A 22,106-nucleotide genomic window follows, 5' to 3' on the forward strand; every position below is an offset into this window, starting at 1 on the left:
TTAAAATTGAGTGGAAAAAACAATCCCCCAATACAGGATTTATGCAGCCTATCAACAACCGTATTTGCATCCAGTAAGTCATATTTCTTTCTTTCCCACTAGTTGAATTGGTACACTTAAGGTTCTAGAACTGCTACAATAAATTGAAGTTTCTGAACTTTTTCCATTCCTGAAACTGAAGGGAAGTAGAAAAAAAAATGGTGCAGGTTCCAAAAACATTGCTATGATAGAATGTACACTGTCTGCTGCTACTAAAGGTTGTTCTTGTGTTGTGTCTTCTCTAAACCAATTTCAGTTTTGGTGTACTTTTTTTTTTTTTTCAGTCTAGGGCAGAAATCTGACTTAAGTTAAAAACAAGTGATAAGGAAAATACAATGTCTTTACCTGTGTAAGCTTGCTGCAGGTGAGCAGGCAGAGGTGAGTGAGACAGCGTTGCTGCGTGCTGAGCACCTGGCTGTAAACCCTTCAGTAAGTCTGGCAAAAAGAGGAGAGCAACACAGATGAAAAATAAATCTTAAGGACAGAGGCAGCCTTTATAAAATAGGAAGTTTTTATTTTGATAGTGTAGCTGTAGTAGCATGTTATTTACACAGACTTCTGAATATATATCTCAACAACAAAAAATAAATACCTGATAGTATTCTGAGGGCTGGAATAAGTCAATAGAAACAGACCCATTCAAATATGGTTAATCAAAATCATAGCAAGGACCATGCCTCACTATTGGGATGCAATTCTTCATACCATTTCTTTGTGCAGAAAGACCAAAATTGATATAGGTTAAAAAGCTAAATAATTAATTTTTAAGCAATTAAAAAAATAAATGCCATCTTGGTTGTTATCTCCTCGTAAGAGAACAGTTTGTTATCTGAGAGTTTAAGCCATTACTAAGCTAGAGAATATTTTGAAGAATTGCCATATTAAGTCTCTTACTTATATTGTGAAATTTGGAGACACTTAAGCTATATTCCTTTCTAAAAGTAAGGGCTTAACAGTTAACCCAAAAAGGCATATTCAAGACTAAGTACAGACTGTGAATGTAACAATAAGGTTAAGCTTATCAAAGGTGATTCGTAACATTTGCATAATTACATAAAAAGTTTTACCAGTGAAGAAACCACATTTACTCTTCTCTAGGGATTTCCATGGACCAAATTTGAGTTTCTCAGGACCTTATTGCTTCCCTTCTTAATTTATGTTTTCAGGATGCATCTTTCCCTATCAGATGGTGTGACAACTAATTCCACTCACTCTGAGTTAGGCTGTGATGGAAAGCCGCTGAGGTAGATCCCGAGGTGGTTGTCACTCCAGCTGTGTCCGTCCCAAAGCCAAGCAGCTCCAAGGGAAACTGGAAGGGCACGGTCACAGGAACAAGGCCACCCAGCATCCCAAAAGGAGTTAATGGTGCAGATGTCACATTCTGACTGGTTACAGACAGGGGTGATGCCATGAGAGTCAGAGGTGACGCATTAGCCAGTAGTGATGCTCCTGCTGTTGACTGCACAAAGAAAATGAGTACTTTAAGATTTTCAAGCTTTGAGTTGTATCCTTTAAGGAAATAAGAATCGACCATTTTCTGTTGTGACCCTATTAAAAAGTGTATTACATTAATTAATAAATATCCAGTTATCCACCCAGGAGGTCTTCCTACAATTCATCTGCTAAGCAAACACAATTGTATCTCAGATTCAGGCATGATAGTATGCCTCATCTCCCATGTTTTTCTCATCAGCCTTCCAGGTAATTTCCTCTATCTCCTTCCTAATTATACACTGGGTCTACAGTCAGAATCTAATGCAATGTCTTCTATTAGACTGATAATATGAAAATATCAGATGTAGATCTGAAGTTCTTTAGAAGTACTGTACTGTTCTCCCCTCTCCAAATCTGTGTCTTGACAGAATACTATCTTTTTTTTTCCTAAAGAAGTTACTTAAAAGCAATGATTTTTGAAAATTCAGATTCTTGTGTAAGAACCCACACACTTCAAGAGAAGTCAGGTTACCAAGATGCAGACATACATATATATGTATAGACATCTATGCACATGTCAAAGCAAAAGGCAAAAGAAAATAAACTCATCACTCTACATATCACAGAATCATAGAATGTCCTGAGTTGAAAGGGACCCACAAGGATCAGAGTCCAGCTCCTGTCCCTGCATTGGACAACCCCAAAATTCACAGAATCACAGAATGTCAGGGATTGGAAGGGACCTCGAAAGATCATCTAGTCCAATCCCCATATCATCTAACCCGATCCACAGCATGTGTCTGAGGGCGTTGTCCAAATGCTTATTGAATATGTCATGCTGAAGTTAAATTAACTTAGTAAAAAAATGAGAATGCAAGATTAGCCAGAACATTTTAGCAACAACAGTTCCCAAATCACATTCTTTCTTCTAACATTAGAACAGATCACTCTAGTTTAACACTTTTTCCTTCACTATCCATGTAGTAATTTTATATGCTAATGTTCAATTCTGTAATGATCTACTACAAAACAGTCAGTATAGAAAGCATCTTGAATAAGACTCAAGCTCAGATATTTTAGATTCAGACTAAATAGGACTTCAAACCTTTGCATTTAGACAAGTAAGCCTTAACTAAAACCAAAACTTAGGCTAATTTAACAAATACATGACCTTAAAATAAAATCTTGACTTCTGTAATATCAACTTATAGAAACAGCAAAGTGATGAAAAGCAGCTATAGAAATGTTAGTTGCTGCTTAAGAGAAAACACAACATTTTAAAACAGTAACCCTGTGAACAACTGCAGATGTTATGTTGGTAGCAAGTGTTTGTGTTGTTCATCTTAAGTGACAGCTTCTAAGACATAGTCCATTCTACAAGTAGAAAACACATGGATGCAAACCTTCAACACACATTATTCTCTTTTGCCTTTAAAAGTACTAATTTCACAATAAGTCCATGTACAAAAAGTTACAACCATTCACTGTCTGCAACTGTGGATTTGTAAGATGCCTGAGAAACAGAAGGAAGCATTTTAATGTGCTCTGTCAAGACTTTGAACTTCTCTGTCTTGCCTTTTTTTTTTTTTTTTTTGAGAAAATAAGCAGTGATGGAGAGAGCTACAGAGAACGACCTAGAAGAGCTGCAGTTCAGATGTTTCTATTTTCCTCGCCTACGATAGCACTTCATAAAAAGGTTCATCCCGGTCATGTAAATCTGAGTCATTAAGATCCTTAGAAGTCAAGGCCAGATTCTACTCAAGAGTGCTAATGGCAGGTAGAGCTTTTTAAAAAAATCACATGCAGTGGTTGCTAAATTTTAGATTACTTTGGCTTTGTGTTCTTAAGATGTAACTTAGGGTACTCCAAAGTAAAATTTCTGTGGAGCTACAGCAGGTATAAGCTGCTGTATTTTATTCTGGTAAGTAACTGGGTCAATCTAAAGGAGAAAGGAGAGAAACACTTACTGGAAACTCTCCTTAGTTAGTTAGGAACATCTTTATTATCACATTAAATCATCTAGTCTTCAGTGTAAGCAGACTAGCATATTCTAATGAGCCACTCAGGTACCATTCTCATCTTCTAACCAATTACTAGCATCTCAGATAGCAATTAAATCCCTAAACCCTAATGGAAAGGAGATTCACTTTCAGTCTTATGCAAAGTTATAAAAGAGGTAACTAACTCCTTAGTACATTGTACCTAACAACTAGTCTAGTATTTATTAAGTTCAGCAGCCAACCATTAGTCCTTTAAGGCTAAAGAAAGCCCTCTGTGATCACAAATCTCTACCCCTTCAGTGTATTTAGACTGGGAGGTAATTTGATTCTGAATATACTCCACTCAGCTTCAGCCTGCACAGTAGCAACAGCCTTATTTTCCATGGTTTATCTTCCTCACACCATTCTTCCTAACCATTTTTAGGTTACCAAAAAGTAACTTCTGAAGTGTCAAAAACCCCACATGTAAAGTCAGTCATTATTTTAGTGATAACAGAACTCCTGCCTAATTTCCCCCCCTATATATATAAACAGACCTTATTTTGCTGTATTACAGTATGCACTCATGTTACTTGATAATTCACCACACCCACTCCAGTCCTCTTCAACATTACTGTCTGTCAAAATGCATTTAATTCCCCAAGTGATCAGTATTTCTGAAAAAAAATTAGTTGCCTTTAACTAGAGGAAGGTTTGCCAGAATTCATCTCATGCAAGACATTTCTACTTATTTCCCTTGTCTTATCTTTAAGCACTACCACACCCATTTCACATTTTCTTCTGCAGCACAGTAACTGTATCCACTGGATTCTGTTGATTGCACCAGAAAAAAACCAAACCAAAACAAACCCAACTCTGTCTGCAGTCCATTCATTGCAGCCTTTGTCTCCTCCAGGCACCTTCTGGAACACCCAAACTACACCATATCTGGCTCAGCTCTTCTTTAGGACCTATGTAGTACCTCAGTGCTTTTTTCATTCAAAGGACCCAAAATAATGATAAAGCTGTGTAAGAGCCTACCACACATCTCGTTTACTGTAAAAGACTTAAGGTACAGTAGTATGAAAGACCATAGAAATATCTTGTAAAAATAAGCTTCCTCCTGTTACTCAGCGGCATTAAGAAAAATGTGATAGCAAATAAAAATATTATAAACCATTGCCAAAACCTGAGTATACATCACTACCATGCCATAGCTATGTACATTGTTCAGAACAACACAAAGCTTTTCCATTTGCAGTACACCAAGACTGATCTACAGTGATATTGCTTTTCTGAATTTTACTTAAGTAGTGAAGACTTCACGACAGAGGTAGCAATAAAGAGAAAGGAAAACCTCAAGTCATCTCAGTAATTAAATAATTCCCAGTAAACCAAATGTACGACTTGGGAAAGCTGGTTGCCTTCTCCGTAAAGAATAGGTTTGCATGGGTTTTAGAACAACAGTATTTTCAAAATATTTGTTTTGTATTACTTGTAATTACTTGTACTTCGGTAATGAAGTTCTGCGTAAGTGTGCTCTCAAACAATTTCTAGGGTATTTATATATTAATGACTTGTCTCATTCAGTTTGACTAGATCCTATAAAATACAATACATATTTAATCGCAAATACTAAAGAAAAGCCCTTGCAAGAAGGGCTTATTTTAAATACAAGTCTTGCATTATACTCAAACCACAAGCAACTGAACTCTAGTTTTCAAAGTTAATAATGAAGCTTAGCAACAAATGTAGCAAGACACCTTTTCATATGACCACCATCATTACAAACAACATACAAGAACACACAAATCTAATAGTGCAGAAAATACCATATCCCCTGAAAAGATGGTCATGCAAAGCATCTTTTCTAGTGTTCTGAAAAAAAACCCTACAACCAAAATGAAACAAACAAAAGCTCAAACAAAAAACGCATTCCGTTCCACAGTATAGACCAACCAACATTTTACACTGATTCATTCCACACTGATCCTTACATTTCACATAAGCTGGAAAAACCTATTCACTAGAGTGAAATAATTTCATCAGTATCAGCATTTGTGCTTAGTAAAGTGTACACATTAAATGTATGACCCATTTTGAAACCAAGATACTGTAAGAAATAACAGTTACAAAATAAATGTGACAAGTATGAACGTAAGGTTTAAATGTAAACTCGTTAGATGCGTACCTGCACACTGGCTGCTACAACTGGAGACCCTGAGGCAGATGATGGTCTGTGTGGAGTTGACAATTGTTTAGTAGCACCCTGTGTTCCACTTCCTGCTCCCCCAGACAGACTAGTCCTACTAGCTCCACTTGAGTTAAGGTTACTGCCTCTGCTGGCAGGTACATTCATTCCAACTCCACCCACATTATTTTTACCAACAGTTCCAGAAGGAGAAGAGTTGGGCAATTTCGAAGAAGCCTGAGGGTTCTTTGCAGGCTGAAGGCCTGAGGTGCGATTAGAGGGCAGCAAATTCATGGTGGGAGACTGCCTGCTGATATTTACACCACTGGTCTGTTTATGAAGGGGGTTGTTGCTGGAGTGACTACTCTGGGAAACTAGTGCACTTGAACTGGAAGAACTGGGTGTTGTTGCAGGCCTGGGGGATGAGGTGGACTTGGATGAAAATTTAGGTGATGCATTGGGCTTGGATGTCACAGAGGGCTTAGATGCAGTGGGCTTAGGAGAGGCAGCAGGTTTGGGAGAGGCAGCCATGGAGAAGGGAGGCTTGAAACCCTGGGAAGAAACTTGTGACACCATAGCCTTGGCTAAATAGTTACTAGAGGTAGAGGTGCTGGATGTTGTCCGAGAAACCAGTGGGTGAGACACTTGAGATCCACTTCCAGATGAGGGATTAGACAAAGGCAGGCGATATACTACAGACTTATCTTGAGCCTTGATGACTGGTGAAGAGCAAGACAGTTTGGGATTACTACTCAATTTCACCACTGGATTGCTCTGTGATTTACTAATAGTTGCTTGTAAAGGAGATACATATTTCTGCTGTACAGCTGAATGCTGGTGCACCTTTGTCACTTGTGATGTTGAGGAAGAACCACCTTGAGCCTCAGAAGATGATACCAAGATATTAGCATCCTTGGTTCTTTGAGAAGAGGTGGCAATAGCTGCTTGGGTCTTAGAAGAAGAAACATGAGTCTGTGAAGAGGAGGAAGCAGCTTGGATCTGGCTTGACCTCTGTAGTCCTTGCTGAAGTAGTTTGGCTGGCAAAGGCTCTAAGGAAACCTTAGGATTTTGAATTGAAGATCCAGCAATAAGGCCTGAAGAGATACCAGTGTGAACTAGGTCCTGGGGTTTCTTTGGTACTGGCCCTGTGTGACCAGCAATAAGACTTGATGAATGGGGAGTTTGAGTGGGCTCTACTTTCTTTGAAGTTGCCAGGGGCAACTTACTCATAATGCTTGCTAGTTTCTCCTCCCTCAGCCCTGGGCGAGGTCTGGATGTTGGTGTCTCTATAGTGGACCCAAGAGGTGATCCCTTGGCACCATTATTGATAACAGCCAGAGCATCAGAAATAGAGTCCAGTGAGGGTGGGTGGAAAGAGAGATCTTCATCCAGCGAGTCGTCCAAGCAGATCGTCTCTGGAGCTGGTGTGCAGCTAGAGCTGGCTGGGGTGCAGACAGGTGTGCTGGAACTCAGTACAGTAGCACAACTTGAATTGACTGAAGACATACATGTTTTCTGTTCTTTCTTTGGACTGGAGTCCTGAGAATGAAAAGATAAGACAGGTTTAATAGCCTTTCTGGAGTGGATCTAAAGTCTTCTTTATTGCAATACTATTATTCCGTAAATTCAGACGAACCAAAGATCTACTATTGTAATTTTCGTGTTAAGATACCTATTATATGCAGGTGTTGGAGTGCCATGTGCTAATTCAATACTTATATTTAAAAACCTAATGCAGGTGCTACACACAACTAGAAGTGCCCCCCACAATTAAGAATAATCAATGCTGTGAAGAACAGGGTAGTGAATCTGATCACTAGGTAAAATTCATACAGAACTAAGACAACACCTAGTCATGTCTAATGAGAACTTCTATCAACTTACTAGGTCATCCTCCCAACCACACATTTTTCCAGTGTTGCAAATTTAATACAAGCTGAAAAATAAAAGCACCCACTAAAAATGTAAAACTTTTCTGGAACTAGTATTTCTTCATAATCAATTTTCAAAAACCTAATATATCTTAAAGTTACAAAGCTTTTATAGTATTTTGTATTATTTTATTTAAAATAATACACCACCAAGTCAATAAGCTCTTATAACATCTCCTGATGGAACGCTTCTGTCAGAATTTCTCTGGGTCAGGGGCATGAAACAGGTTGTATCAAACAGTCACATAAAACTCAGATATTTAAATAGGCATTTACCTTCACTTTGGGTTTAGGTGCCAGAATCACCTTCTTCTTTGCCCTAAAGCAGAGGAGATACATGCACATCAGAACACTAAAATGACTTGCCCTCCTTTTCTTTAAACTGTTACCCTGATGATATTTCAATAAAATACAAGGATGACTACTGAGGTGCAGCTTTAATAATAAAACAACCTTGAAACAGAAAATGGGTTGCGGGAGGAGAGGAGAACAAGCACACTTTTAATCCTTTTTTTTGGTCATGTATCTCTAAGCAAATTACTTGCAAAATTCACTGAGTCGCTGATATAACCCGATGCATGTCAGGAGAGCTGTTTTTTACTTTTCCGATTTAGAGAAACTTCAAAATATCAAGTAATTTCAACCTCTTATAGAGTTTGTTTACTTAGCAGAGCTTTTTCTACACTGAAGTCACCTATAATAGTTACATAATTTCATGTTATATTGATGTTTCTGTCACTGAGGTGTATACTTGTTGCATTCCCCGCCCCCGCAAAAAATGTTTTGTTGCTTATCAACTGTGAAATAGTTATATCTAACTTCTGTTTGTTGCAAAAAACCATTTAACAAACTCCCAGGCTCTTATGCAGTGTAAACACCGTAACACCAACCGCAGTTCAGTGAGCAAGGACAGCATTAACAATTAAGTCATCAGCTTCAACTTAACAGTGAAGCATTTCACATCATTTTTTCTCATTTCTATTTTTTCAAGAGGATCAACAGATTTCCATCTTATAGGTCACTTATTCTCCTTTCCTAGGCAACTAGGAATATGCTTGGTTAAAAAAAGACCCTACTGTAGGTGGACCATGACTCAAGTTCTGCTACTGTGTAAAAAATATCCTATGTTAATCATATTTATCACAAAGGTTCTAATTTGGGTGCTACTTGAAGTCATAACTGTTTATTTGAATTATGGCTGAACGAGGGCAGCTTTTGAGAGGGACATAACATTGCCTGAAAAATCAAGAAGGTAAAATTCCACTAAGACACACAGCCTTCTGTGGCTAGAGATATTTATGAGAAAAAGAGCAGGAAGTACTGCAGTCTCTTCAGTTCAATTCAAGGTGCTGCACAGCAAATTTTAGGTATAGTGCTTCAATATACTTTGAGAAAAAGATGTTAACCCAGGAGGGAATAGCTATTTGAGTTATCTAACCATTTAACCGAGTTAAAATACAATGCTACAAGAACATTACAGGTAAATGTCTAAATTAAAGCATCAAAAATAATTACGAACATTATAAATATTTTGAAACAAATTCCTAAATATCCCCCTCTCCTCCCCTCTGTCCAAAAAAAGGTAGCATGAAGATGGGAAAACAATACTATGAACAAGCTAAAGATGCTAGTAAGTTGCCAATATTATACTCACGGAGCAGAAGTGAGGTGATTGTGAACACTTCGGCTTTCTTTAAAAAGCATCCTAAAAGAATGGCAAGAAAATAGATATAAGGTGATTCTACAGGGGCAATCAGCCTATGAGCACCCAGTACTCAACCCTGAATTTTAAAAATAGCCTTTTGATTATGTGTCCCCAAAGCAGCTAGTTTGTCTGTATTGCCATCACAATGCAGTTATATGGTGCCATACAGAAGAACGCTACAAAAACAAAACCATTTCAAGTCTATATTCAAACTACCTCAAGTAAATGGCAAGCAGAAGTCAACATAATGGCATATTACCTCCTTCAGCTGGACAGAAAAAATACATTTTTAATTCCTTCTTCTCAAAAGACTAATGAAATATTTTAAACAACAATGATCTTGTAAACTCTTTACATGTCCACACATTGACCATAGGTTTGGGTTTTGCAGTTAGTCTGTTGTGGTGTTGTCTGATTTTTTTGGTGGTGTTTTTTGGGGTTTTTTTAGTTGTGGCTGAGGGAGGGTTTTGTTTTTTTTTTAAAGCACAGAGGAAAAAAAGATGGAATATAGTAGCCAAACTTGTTTCTCATTTTCTTTAGTATTTTGTATAGCCCACTGTGTACCATTTCCGTGACTTCAGTTACAGTGGACTTACACATGCTTTACTGCAGAGCCAATTATAGCAAGAGTTGGTGTGAGAAATCTCAACACAGAAATAAAAGCATGTGAAGTGTTATCAACTCCTGAGCTGACATGTGGAATTGAAAATGATTCCTGCCCTGTACTTATACTTCAGCTTGCTACCCACATGCAGCTATAAGCAGACAATTAACAAAAACTTGATGCCCTTCCCTTTTTCCATGTAGGTAAACCAGAACAGACAAGATTTTCCTACACCACTGCCATCACACTAGCACTGACCACATCATGAACAAGAGCTTTTCACCACTGATAACACATCCTGTAGAGCTGCAATAGTCATGAAAAAACCAAGTACCCACAAATCTCATGTAATCTAGTAAGTAAACATTGACATCCTCTTGCTACAGTTCCAGTGTCTTCCTTCTCAGATTCCACTTTCATCTCCACATTCACATATTCTTCACCATACCAACCTCCAAATCTATATTATGTTGCTCCCCATCAGCTGAATGCCAAGAAATGTAACACTTCATTTGTTCCATTCATTACTACTTCACCAGCAGCTTATTACAACCTCATTGTCTACACTGACTACTCTAGGAAGTATCTTCATACAGTTATATTTACAGTTTTACAGATTTCAGTCATCTACAATCAAGGTGTTCTTGAGAAAGTTGATGATTATTGTATCATTTAGCTTTTACAGTTAGGTCAAGATTTGATGGGAAACTGTCTTTTGCAATGGCTGCTACAGAAAGAAAGAAAGAAATTATTTCATCTACATTTGCTACTTTTCCTCCACTTCAAAATGTTTGAAAACATTGTCAAATTTTTATTTCACAGTGATTACTATCACTCTCATTTTTTAATTTTTCCCTTTGTGCGATTGTTTCCCCTTAAGTCAGTAGGAAGCAAAAATAAATTTTCATTAAGAAACTGGTGTATTTTTAACTGGAGCATCGCAGAGCACCCCAGTTGCACACAGGAAATAAAGAGCACAAACCTCAGTGTTTTGTGAATTCTGGTGCTGAAATTCCAGCTTACAATTTTAAAGTCTGTCACACTGCATTATCAGACTGCTTACAACATTAGGCAAAACTACTTTCTAAACCACTATCACTTTCTATATGACAAAAAACTTCCCAAGCAGTCACCCCTGGCCTCATACTGCCCCTTCAAATGAAGCATCATGCAATGTGGTGTGAACATCACTAAACTCAGTTTCCAGAAGATGACAAAAGCAAATAGTTCTCTAAGGAAAACAGTGGGGTTTAATCTCTCAGGCTTGTAAACAGGACAAAGTTAACTTCTGAAATGCATTAATTCTTATAAAATATTCCAGTTCCACTGACATATTTTGAAGTTTTAACCTATATTAACAGTACATGCTTGAGTCAAATAGATGACAAACAAGATCCTAGAAATAATGAACAACAAAATGAACAGAAATATAAAGCAGGTATCTTACCTTGCCTGCATCCAACCTTTAGGCCAAAGTGGTTTAACTTCTGTTTCCATAAAGGTTTTGAGGTAATCTTCAGCAGATTGACTTCTATTTGGCTCTAGCTCATAGCATCCCAGCTTGATCTTGACAAGATTACACAACAGAGACCTGCAGAAAGAAACACAAATATATTGAAATTAACAATGCTTTCAAAAGCTCAGCAGAAAAAGGCTGAGAAATGGAAGCACTGATGCTGTACAGCTGCTGTGTGTTGCCAGTTGTAGGAAGAGCTCAGTTCCAACTGCATCTTTTGGAGGTTTACCACTACAACTGGCATTATCTGCTACTGTCACTTCTGTTTCCAACGGATTGTACAGCTTTTTTCATCTCTACTATCATTTTGTAATTGCTTTTACATTTTGTTTGTGGTTTCCTCCTAGCTGAAACATCTCCTGTCACTTCGCTCAGTGACCTTTCACAGTGACCTTTATCCCATTTAAGATTGAGAACGTCTGAAAGCAAGTAAAATCCATTCTACACTGAATATTTCAACAAAGATTCTTTGACAGAGATGCTGCCTTTTACTATCCTTAAAAAAAAATATTGAAGTGCACAGAGTTAAGCAGCATTGGCCTTTCAGAGCCTCTTGAATTAAAAACAAGCAAACAAACAAAAAAACCAAAACAAAACCCACAAACAAGATTTAAACATCTCTAAGTATGGCTCCCTCCAGGTCAGTCCAAGCTATACTGTTTGTGTATATTCCATGAAGCTCGCTTTTCTGCCATCTAAACATACTAAAAAGACTCAGTGGGAGAAGTCCACCAGCCCATTTTAATAGTATGCATACTTGTAGTAAAATTAGCTTAGATCTTGCATGGGAAATAACTAATACAGAAAGATCTGCTTGCTTAAAAGCCTACCTAGATTATTTAAAAAATAGTAATCTCAGTTTTCAGTTAACTCTATTCCAGGAAACCAAACATTCATCATTTCAGACAAGAATCTCTATTGCTCTTGAGAGACAACATCGAATTTGTGTTCAGAGGGGATGGGAGAGGTTAAGATTCATGTGTTCTGGATGCTGGCTTGCTTGAGAACTCAGAGGTTTGCCAAAACAGCATCACCAACTTTGGTGGTCTGCTCTATTGCATCAGAAATCTTTACCACTCATTGGGTGACAATGTTTTGTGACCTATTCCTAGAACGGTGGGAAGCAGGTGTAACTCTGTTCTTTGCTTAAAGAAGTTTGAAGTCCGAGGAGCAGGAAAACTCAAGTATTTGGACAGAGCAGACAAACAAGCAGTGAAAAAAGGGCTGGACATAGGATTATCTTGACCTTCAAGTTAAAGAAAAGGATGCTTTACCATTGCAGCATTTTTGCTTGCCTATTTAGCCCCAACACTAGCTAAAACTTCTCTGAGGTGTACTTCTGAGAAAAATTTTTTATTAAACAGTATCATATAACAACATTGCCTTGGAGACCCCTTTGTGAAGTCAGTGAAAATCTTGGAGAAAAAGGTAGTTTTGTCTCACCTCACTGTGTCATCCCAATGAAACTTCTTTCTGGGTCCTACAACCCTCTTTCCAGGTTTCTCATCATCATCTTCCTCTGATCCATTTTTCTCTCTTTCATCTTCCGCTTGCAACCTATGGTTAGAACAATTGTTTTCTTTATAGGTGTACGCCACAGACAAAATGCTTCCTTGAGAAAGGAGCGTGGGTTTAGGTGTTAGGTAAGAAAAAAGAGAGACCTGTCTTCAGATTCTCATTATACCATTTCTGAAAAGGTAAACTTCATCTCCCTCTCCTTCACAGTCCTCAGGGACAAGCACAGAGGACACACTGTATGGATACTATCAAGGATGTTGGGTATAAGCTTCACATAGCACTTCTACTAGGAAATGGCAGGATGCTTATCAATCTATTAACGGTTCTCTAAGTCTAAAATTAGTAAACTATGAGGGAAGCAATTACAGTGAACAAGGACAAAATATATCAAGAACCTGAACACACCATCTTCCTCCATTAATCCAGCATTTTGGGAATCTCCAGTATCCTCCTCACAGTTCATAATTTTTTTTCTTGCAAGAGCTACTACATTCAGTTAATGGAATTTCTTTCTAAAGTCAGGCGACAACATCACATGCACAAAACTAAGTACTTTGTACAATTGAAAACCTACAGTCACCTGTAAACTGGAGCTGAGTACTTTGCTGAGGTCAGGGAATGAACAACATGGTGACAGACTTCAGCTGGACTCTAGAATGGGCATGCACAGATTCCAGAAATACCTACTTGGCATTCTTGGCTTGATTGCGGGCCTGACAGTCCTCTTGGTACTTGCATAACTGTTCAGGCATGACGTTACTGACAGCCAGTTTTAGCTTTTGCAGTGGTTCTCTCAAGCGGTCATCCTGTAAAAAGAGAAACCCCAAAGCAGCCCTATTAGATGCAATGTAAAGAATGTTTCTGATAGTTTCACAAAAATTATTTCACATTCACTCATGAGGCGATATTTCCAGTGCTAACTAGAGACTGCAACAGCCATTTCCTACATGGCACTTGAATCCTGTTAGGTGCAACAGCATTATAGAAATGCACATACTTGAAATTTCTCATACAACTCATGTAAGTCTTGAGACCAGAAACAATGAAAGATAGTCATGGGGAAACATATCTTCATGAATATCCCAAAACACTATGGCATGATCTCATTAAATAATGCTTTTTTATCAAAAATAGGCAAAGGAAAAAAACTGGAGGGAAAAAACAAGATGACTTGACTGAGTATCTCAGCACTTGCAAATAAGTATCCAATTAATCAAGTCTCCAAAAACTCTGTGGTATAAAAACATCCCAGGTAATGAACATAACATGTTAGATCTGAGTATTAGAATATTATATATAACTTCTGTACCTCAAAGGTAAGGACTACATATTTAGAGTTGTCTCCAAATATGAAGAATATCAAACATTAAAGTAGTTTACTACATACTTCTCTATATGTTTCAAATTCTCTTCCTACATCTTCTGTCTTTACATTCTTAATCATAACTGCTTATTGAGATGAACTAGAGTACTATGTGATATTATGTCTTACTGCTTCGAAATAGCATATTAATCTGTTTGTCGCCTTAGCAAGTTCTGAGATCTCTGCATTCATGCCACTCTGCAAGATTTGGTCCTGGATTTCCTCTACGTAATTGGGTCAGGATACTTCAGATCACAGATAAAGAATATACTTTCCTATTTAATAAAAAGCTAAGAGAAAAGAAACTGCAAATGACATATAAAGTATTTGTAAGACCTAGCCACAAAGGCAAATTTGCACAAGCAGTACAGGCTGGGTCATCTATTATTAGTCTTGCCTGTCTATTTTCTCAGCACAAAAATGAATACAGTAATTTTTTTTTTAGCCTGTCATAACTATGATTACTGTGGCTTTCTAGTTCTGCTACTTTGATAAGTATCCTGCACCCAGCTTTTAAGATGAAAGCACTTCATTCACAAATAAATGGTCTGAAATACTTAAAATATTTGTTTCTGAAGAACTGACAATAGCACGTACACAGAAAAAGCAGCTTTTAAGCTGATTTAGCAACTGAAACAAAGTCTTTGGCTGTTGCTGTACTCTCCTGCATTCTATTCTCACCACTGTTACATAAATGACTCATGCTGAAGCTAATCTCTCCGTTACCTGGACATTGAGGTGTAACTTCTTCAGACGCTTTATCAGTGTGTCCTTATTGCACGGCACAAAAGCCTCAAGGTGAGAGTACACTCCATTGCGGACGGCAGGATTTATCTCCTGTAACTGTAGCTCAATACTGACAAACAAAAGAGAGTCAACCAGTGAGGCTCTCCAAGATGAAGATGACAACTGAACAAAAACCTAAGGAAGCTTTGTAACATATCCTAGCAATGCATACTAAACATAGCAGCTTGGGACATTTTCGACAGTTAAACTGTTTTACGAATGGAGGAAGTCTTAATCAATGGCAAGAAACCATTCATGTATGCACTTCTCCAGCCATGTTGAAACACTGCCATTCAAATTTCATTTCTAAAGAGAAAAACCTCCCACCATTTCACATACACCTTGATACAATTTTGACTGCTACAGTCTTCTAGCGGTTACTTTTTTTTCTTAGATTATGAACACAGAACCTTCTATATTAAACTCTTAACAGCATAAAAAGAGACGGCATTTTCCTTCATGAAAGCTGAAAGTGTTTTCAGTTATGGAAGTGGGGGACAGGAAGAAATAATGACAGTTTTGTTGAATTTCACGCATGAAATCAAGGACACAGGGCACTACAAGACACTTTACACTGGATAAAGACAGACAGTCATGACAGGAATTGTATTAATATATAAATCTCTTTAGCTAATAACTAGCTTAGACTGATCTACCTTCATTGACTTTTAAGGGCTTTGTTGGAACAACCTCAATAACATTTCCTCTTCTGTACTTTTCCTTTCACCCCCTTTCCAAAAAGGGAAGGTTGTACAGATAAGCACTTACTCCAGCAGAATATTATTCATGTCTTGTGTGAAAAACTTCTTCCTGCCTTCTTCATCAAACATCTTGGCGGCCTGAAAATACAGTAATAATTCTTATTTTCCAGAGAATAGAATTACTTGGAAAAAAGTAGACAAAACCAAACTACACTCAGCTGTTCAGAAAAGAGGTGAGGATTCTTATTATACTCAAAACCCCCTTGCTCTAGGGCAAATAATCATTCTATTTAGAACCTGCCTGGATCACTCATGTTAACACATTCATCTTTTCAATAAGCACAAAGAAAAAAATGATAGACATGTTTTACTATCTCACCACCAGCAAGATTCCACTACCACCATTTGCTTTAACCAAGAGGAGCATTGATTCACAAGTCAAATAGACAAGAACATCAACACATTTCTACTCTCAAGTCTACAAAACGCTGCTTTTCTACCCGTTACATCCCTCACCCAGTTACAACATTTCAGCCTTCTCAGATTCACCTCAATCTTTCACTGCAATTTCTGCAAAGGGATTATGTGTGCTAGAGGAATACCTCATCCCTCTGTTCTGGTGCTTTCCAGCATTCCCACCATCTTTAGACTATATCTCTCTAGTAATTTTGCCTGGTCTCTTCCTGAGTCTGTTTGGGGTGGGGGAAAAAAACAAACCAACCAACCAAACCAAACAAACAAAAAAAGACAGCCTTATTCCTATACATACACTTCCTTTTATTAGAAGTTTTCACTGATCTTGCAGGAACTCCCATGCAGAATCCCTTTCTCTTTGTTCTTATCACCTAGATTATTTTCACAATGACAGCTTGGAGGAGAAAGCCAATTCCCTGCACCATTCTACAAAGATCAGTAAGATTTTCTCTCTAGTGTTCATCCACTCTGCAGATTCATAGAAGAGAAAAACCACCCCAGACTTTTAGAGGCTTATTGTCATCTTACATTCTGACACTTGGACCAGACAATGATACCTAGAGGAGCTGGAGAAGGATATGCATGCGGAAGAGTATAGTGGCTGACAAACATCAGAGGCAGCCAACATGCTAAGAGGCTGAATAATCAAATAAGTTTAAACCAAATAATACTGCCTTGTAAAAAGAAAAGTTACTTGTAACATCATGGCTAAAAACTACATATAAATGCAAGTGTTAACTTGATAAAAATCCCTTTATTACTATGAAATACTTACTGTTCTTGCTCTTTGTAACTGACCCATTTACGCTTGGGGAAAAAAAGTATATTCTGGAACTGTGAACTCTACACTGCACAGGAAAACAGGAGTCTCATAGTCTATCAGAAATCATAAGGTAGCCCATTGCCTGAATACTTTACTGCTTCAGTCATGAACATTGATACCAGAGGTTTTTTTAAGTTCCTGTCAGGACTGCATTCTGCTCACTACTTTCTAGTGCAAATTCAGCTGCTGAGGGGATGGTACTATCTGTTTAAGAATACTGAAGCCTTTGTCCTGCTAAAAAAATTAGAAAGGTTATAGATGTTTAAAAGTGATAGGATATCAAAAGACAAGTGTGAACGTCTTAAACCCAGCACCTTTAAGCATAATTAACACAAGGATTATCATAATCATCTTCTGGTTTATATAAAGTGGAAGGAAAGATACGCTTTGACATTCCGGTCCCATGTAGACCTTAAAAGCCGATTTCAGCATTACATTCATAGCAGACAGTGTTGCTGGCTTTTGAAGAGAGCAGCATTGGCAGATTCAAAATCTGCATTGCTATCACTGAACTGTTTTGTTCGGTTGTGTTCCATTGACAGATTATCTTAACAGTTACCTTCACAATAGAAAATAAAGTCATTTTATTACTTTTATGCTTGTGTACAATATTGTCTTCTGTCATGGTAGTTCAGAATTGCCCATTTAGGGACCAGACGACATTAATATATAAATACAATAAAAACTTCCTGACTGATTTTTAGTTGATGGTTTTCTAAATTATTTTTTTAATCTAGATATATCATGCTCCATTCAAGGAACACAAGCTTCTTCCTACAGCTTTATAAACTTGTTAGCTTTCTTCGCAGTAAAGAGCACTAAAGCTGTGAGCCTGCTGAGTATCTCACAAGACCCATCTAGTTTTTCCTGCTTTTTAGAAGATGTTTTCCCCCAATGATAATATGGCAGTTAACTGTAATTTGCAGAAGGTAAGGAAGTTGCAATCTAAGTCAACACACAGTCTAGTTTTTCCCCAAGTGTATGGATAGACTTGCTCTGCTCAGCCAGCACCCAACTTCCAGAAAACATGATTGAAAGCAGAAGAGAGAAGAATTAGGTTTTCCAAGAGCCACTGAATTAAATCTTTCTCCCAGCTGAGGGGTCTCATTATACCAGGAAGAAGCATGAACTTGGGACAGGCCACTAACACTTCCTGACTTTTGAGCTAATCCAGTTGTTCTGCTGTTTTGCTAGAAGCTTATTGTTGATTCATAGCAAAATAAATCTCACTTGAGTAAATATTAACACCTTGACTGTATTTAGCTTGGTATATTTTAAAATAAGAACACTATAAAACTTGTATATACAGGTAGGATAAACCTTGCTTTATCGTTAGTCTAACATATAGCAAAGCAAGCTTTGCTGTTTATTTTTTTTTTTTTCCCCAAAAAAGGTAGTAACTTGAACTGCTTTTTCAAAACTTGCTCTGAGTAAGGAAAAGCTGCACTTTATTCTGAGTGAGGAAAAGCTTTAATATCAGAATCTGGACAATCAAACAACAAATTTATTCTCAACTTCAGATAACATCTACAACTGAAACAAGAAGCATGTAATACCTTAACAGCTCTGATCCCTTTCAATAAGCTATTGGAATGTTTGTAACCTGCAGATTTAATACTTTTCTTTAATATTGACAAGTTTGGTTTCCATTCCAATCTTCCAAAAGAAAATACTCGGTTTTGTGGTTATTGCATTTTGTTTTTTGGTTCGGTGGTGTTTCTGAGTGGTTTTTGTTGTTGCTTTGGTGTTTGGTTTTGTTTTGTTTTCAAACTGGCAGGTTACCATTTACATTACAAAGCCAAAAAAATCAAGACATTGATTTGTAAAAGCTGCAGTCACATTTACGGTTTCCTCCTCCAACACAAGAAGAGACCCGTTCATTTCACCAAGTAATAATTCAAATTAAATAACACTGGTACTTCCATTATGGAAAAAACCCAAACAAACATTACAAATTATTATACATAGAAGATTTATAAAACCTTGTCTCCACTGTGAAACAAACACTGCTTTAACAATTGACCTGCATCATCTCTGTGTCCATTTTCACCTCAGTATAAGTAAAGCCATTAAGACTGACATTAAGACAAATTCTACTTTTTAGAGCTTCAGTCAGCAATTGAAGGAGGACAACTCAGGCCCTAGTTAGTCTTCCTCATTCTCTCAGATTCTTGAATGTAATTCCTTAGCAGCGAATTCATACTTACTGTTCGAAGGTCTCCAATGCGCTTTTCAAGAAGCGTAGGCAGACCTTCTGGGAGGGCAGGCACCTGCTTGGGTGTCATGACCTGAGAGGTGTAGGTTGCCTGAGTGACATTTCCATTTTCTCCTGACAGCTCAGATACCGGGCTGCCATCAGAAGCGCCATCAAGCAACTTGTCAAAGTCAATGTCTCCCAGCATCTCCAGGGCACTTTCAGTTTCTTGCAGGAGCTCACGGTCATTTGTGCTACCAAAAATGGAGAGGACAGGGTCATTGATCCTAAGATTCAAGTCAGAGATATCATTTCCTGCACTGAGAGAGGAAGAAGGAATTTTACTAGGGGTAGAGGTTGCAACAGTCACTGGAGGTTTTGGACTAGATTCCTTCTTCCTCATGGCTTCCTTCTCCTTTTGAAATTTACGGATCATGGCAGCCAGAGAGAGTGAGTCTTTATACAATTTTTTTTTCTTCTTTTCAGACTTGTGTGAATTTAAGGCCATTACTCTGCAGAGGAAAAAAATCCTTCATTAGAATGCATGTGACTTTTGAGGTCTTAGTAACCTTCAACAAAAATCTGGGAGTTTAGTACAATTGAAAAATTATCCTGGGAAGAAACAAATACTTTGTGCTTCCATGTTCAGTCTGTTCTACCAACTACCATAACTCTTTGCTAGCCATGTGATTTAATGTTCTCCAACTGATTTGATTTGTTAAGTTTTATACACATTAAGGCAAAGGTTATTTACTTTTGACTTCACAATTTAATTATAAAGATGTTGGCACAGTTGTTGTACTCATGACTGATCTATGCTACTAAAATACTTAAACTTGCCTCTCAGAAGACTTCTGAATGGTGGCAGGTCACTTTAAGTCTAGGCACACTGTGTACATTTAAAAAAATTCTCTTCATTGCTAAGAATTTTTATATGCAGTCTCAACATCTGCTGCTTACACTGAGCGTTTTCTGCCAGTTTATCACCTTGATAAAAAAATACTATCAATAAATTTCAGTACCAACTTGAATATTCATATGAAAACTTTCACTCAATGACAGTTTTCTAGAAGCTGATTAAAAATAAAACTCACCACCTTAATCTTTCCATGCTAGCCTCAGAACTCGGGAAAGCACATACAAAGTTAGTGAGAAACATGTAGAATAAGCTATGTTTACACTTTTTCAGATTAGAAACCAAGGGATAGGAAGAAAATTATTTTTCATTAGAATATGCAATCCTTAGTGCTACATAAGACTTCAGGTAGAACTATGATAGATAATGCTATTCATATACTCAAATCTTTTTTCTGTTATTTGTCTTTCCTTGTTCTATTATTCCTTGTTCAAAATAAATAGCTTGTAGGACTTATTTATGCAAAAACGCCACAAATTCCAACCCCAAATCTAAGAGCTATTCATTATAGTTTAAAAATACAATATTCTAAACAGCTGTGACAATCTTGCTATGGCACAGAATCTTGAAACCAAATCTCACATACAAGGGTTCATCTAAAGAAAGAAACCTACCCCAACTGCTTAGGAACTTTCATTTTCCGAGGCTTCTTCTCCTTTTCTGTCCCTTCATCTTTCCGTTTGCGCTTCTTCACTCCACGATCTTCACTTTCTTTTAACTTTGCTATCTAGAAAACAGATCAAATAAAGGACAATGATTCTTCCACCTTAAGGGACTTTTACAACAAGAAACATTTCATTTTCCTTACACTTCCCAATTCAGAGCCAGGAAAAATACCTCAATATGTGTAAAGGCAAACAGTACCAATGGATTCCTAGCAGCAATTATAGCTACTGACAAGTCTCAATCAATCATTTTTAAACAGTTACTGAATTCAGAGTTTTCAATAAGAAAAATACTTTAAGGCACAAGCAGACTGATCCCAAGCCAGTATAAGCAATGGCCACCTTGGAAGACTGAATCCCCCCAACCTCCTTCTTCTGCTACTAGAGTTTCATTGCTGAATATGAAGTTACACAGTATGCAATATCTTTTTGGAAAATTCAGATCAGCTGTCTCCCCTCCCAAGTTCTTGCTGATCCCTAGCCTACCTGTTGGTACAGGACCGGGAAAAATAAAGTCTTCACATTGTGCAAACATTATTCAGCAACAAACAACACTCCGGTGTGTTAACAACACTATTTTCGTCGCAAATCCAAATCATAGCACCATAACAGCTGCTATGAAGAAAGTTAATTCCATCCCGGGCAGATCCAATACAAGAATCTTAAAATTATGTTAAACTTAAAGAATTGCAGAGCAGGGAAGGACATGAGAAAGCGGGAAGTTCTTGGAATGGCACAGAACTTGTGAATGTCATACGCAAGCAATTAAGTTTGCACTGATCGTAACTTTTCAAAGTACACAGAACAGCACAGCATGCTATTTGGCCAAGACCATATATATACTTTTTAATACAGCTATTCTTATATGCTGAGTTTATTTTAACAGATATTTTGTTTTAGGTGTTTTTCTTAATATTAGGAAAAATTTCAAATCATGCAAGCTTTGTGCAAAATCAAAAAAGCAGTGTTGGAGAACTTAAGTTTTCATCTTGTATAATAAAATTCCTATAAAACTACAGAATCATCTGTCACTTCAAAATGGATGGCCACAACTTGCTAGCCTGACTAAACAGATGGTTAGCCTTACAAGACAGCGTGTGGACATCCCAAGTTATTTCCCGCATACTAGTATTTGAGCCACAACACAGAAAATGCAACAGAACAGTACTGTACATCACTCTGCTTTCAGCCTCTTCATCTGAGCCATTCTAAGCATATCAAGTATTTCCCCATGTACACCTGGCTGTTACTTCAGTATAAAAAGCAT

The 22,106-nt window shown here is 37.5% G+C and overlaps 1 protein-coding gene across 2 annotated transcripts in view; it reads right to left on the reverse strand.

The window, feature by feature from the left end:
• Positions 1–22,106, reverse strand: part of UBN2 (ubinuclein 2) — a 54,553-nt gene that overhangs the window by 10,051 nt on the left and 22,396 nt on the right. For both annotated transcript variants that reach the window (XM_082050981.1, XM_082050980.1), the window contains exons 5-16: positions 20,789–20,901; positions 19,272–19,770; positions 15,835–15,905; positions 15,007–15,136; positions 13,605–13,723; positions 12,843–12,956; positions 11,331–11,474; positions 9,229–9,279; positions 7,851–7,893; positions 5,644–7,182; positions 1,252–1,498; positions 385–474 (exon numbers count right to left, since the gene is read on the reverse strand). In XM_082050981.1, the coding sequence (XP_081907107.1) occupies positions 385–474; positions 1,252–1,498; positions 5,644–7,182; positions 7,851–7,893; positions 9,229–9,279; positions 11,331–11,474; positions 12,843–12,956; positions 13,605–13,723; positions 15,007–15,136; positions 15,835–15,905; positions 19,272–19,770; positions 20,789–20,901 (3,160 nt within the window). The remainder of the gene's footprint in view (positions 1–384; positions 475–1,251; positions 1,499–5,643; positions 7,183–7,850; positions 7,894–9,228; positions 9,280–11,330; positions 11,475–12,842; positions 12,957–13,604; positions 13,724–15,006; positions 15,137–15,834; positions 15,906–19,271; positions 19,771–20,788; positions 20,902–22,106) is intronic.

Source organism: Streptopelia decaocto, assembly GCF_964273445.1.
Source record: "Streptopelia decaocto genome assembly, chromosome: 1".
Taxonomy (NCBI): Eukaryota; Metazoa; Chordata; class Aves; order Columbiformes; family Columbidae; genus Streptopelia; species Streptopelia decaocto.